Below are 1,407 nucleotides of genomic sequence, written 5' to 3' on the forward strand. Positions count from 1 at the left end.
TTGAAGGACACATTTCATTACCCCAGTAGTTAACACAAAAGTGGTTTGCAGCCCAAAACCAGCCCTGCTAACCATGTCCCATTATGCTCAGCACCTAGGTAAGTTATGCTAAATACTTCATTGTACTCATGCAGATTCAAAGCCCATGCAAATAAAGTGCCCCCCTTTCAGCTGCTGAGCAGGGAGATTGTCACTGAGACACTCAGACCTGGCTTACACAGGTATCAGGTTTATTGAGTTGAGGGCGCACACAGAACAACAAAGGTTCAAATACGGGGAGGAGAACAGTGACAAGTGACACGTAACACGACGGGTGAGACCGGGGGGATATTTCTTCATGAAGGTACAGAGTTTGAGCTGGCCGTGGGCAGACGGCACTATGGGGGCAGAGGGTGAAGGGTGGGGAAGGGGCGGCTATGCTGTAGGAAGGGCGCTAGGGGAGGAAACACCTGACCGATACGACCGGTGTTCAGAGGTGGGTGAGGAGCCGGGGGCGGTGGCGGATGTGGAAGGGACTGAGCGGGATTAGAGGAAGAGGCAAGTTCCCTGCCTGCACTCCGTGCTCAGGCTGAGGCCTGAACGCTCTTGATGAAGAGCACGGCCAGCCCGTCCCAGCAGGAGATGACGATTTTCGCCTTGGAGCTGACACCGGTGTAGGAGAGACTCCAGGGGTTAAACGTGCAGACGGTGATGCTGAAGGGGTTCTTGCTCTCTTGCGTGTTGGGCCCGACGGCCGTCCCGCCCGTGCTGCAGATGCTGTTGATGTCGAAGTCGGTGTCGATGCCAGGGATGCGGGTGGTGGTGCTGGTGGTGGTGCTCATGTCGGGGATGGGGGTGACGACTTCGATAGGTGTAGTGAAGGTGATGGTGTCAGGGGGGACGCTACTGGCAGCGTCAGAGAGGTCAAAGTTGTCGAGGATGTCGGTGTTCTCTATGCTGATCTGTCGGACGGCGACGGGGCTGATGCTGGGCCCTGGGACGGGGCCGTGGATGAAGGTGTTGCTGAACTTCCAGTAGATCCTGCGCTCCCACATCATCTTGTTGCAGTAGGCGTTGTCGTTGATGGCCAGGGTCTTGGGAGTGTCCACGTGATTTTTCCGGAACAGGTCATTCAGGAGGCTCCATGGCCCACCGCTGGCCAGGGCCAGGCAGGCGGCCAGCAGCAGCAGGACGGCAGGGCGGGGTCCCCTCGCACCCATGGCTGTGTGTTTCGCTGGATCGTCCTGCCGTGGGCACAGAAGAGGGAGATGGATGGAGACAGTGCAAGGCAGGGACCGGCTCCCTCCATGGCACCTTCCCTCTCCCACTCCGTTATCCCCCCAAAGCCCTTCCCATTATTCCTGCCCCATTGTGTGAGGGGCTGCCCCGAGCCCAGCTGCCATCACTGAACCCTGGCCTCTCTCCTGA

General features: G+C 58.2%; 1 protein-coding gene across 1 annotated transcript; it reads right to left on the bottom strand.

The window, feature by feature from the left end:
• Positions 1–563: 563 nt before the first annotated feature.
• LOC137150712 (ribonuclease-like) lies at positions 564–1,199 on the bottom strand. The gene is made up of 2 exons (XM_067544685.1): positions 985–1,199; positions 564–777 (listed from the first exon to the last, which is right to left on the bottom strand). The coding sequence occupies exons 1-2, from the start codon at positions 1,197–1,199 to the stop codon at positions 564–566; spliced, it is 429 nt and encodes a 142-aa protein (XP_067400786.1).
• Positions 1,200–1,407: the final 208 nt, after the last annotated feature.

This window comes from Emydura macquarii, unplaced genomic scaffold, assembly GCF_026122565.2.
Source record: "Emydura macquarii macquarii isolate MOO-44397 ecotype Brisbane River unplaced genomic scaffold, CSIRO-AGI_Emac_v2 contig_196, whole genome shotgun sequence".
Lineage (NCBI taxonomy): Eukaryota > Metazoa > Chordata > Testudines > Chelidae > Emydura > Emydura macquarii.

What these genes read in the sequence shown, in the direction of transcription:
- LOC137150712 (XM_067544685.1), bottom strand. Translation starts at nt 1,199, where the DNA reads ATGGGTGCGAGGGGACCCCGCCCTGCCGTCCTGCTGCTGCTGGCCGCC. An exon ending in AGCAACACCTTCATCCACGG is followed by an intron (nt 778 to 984) that starts CCCCGTCCCAGG and finishes CCCTGGCATCGA; the next exon opens with CACCGACTTCGACATCAACA.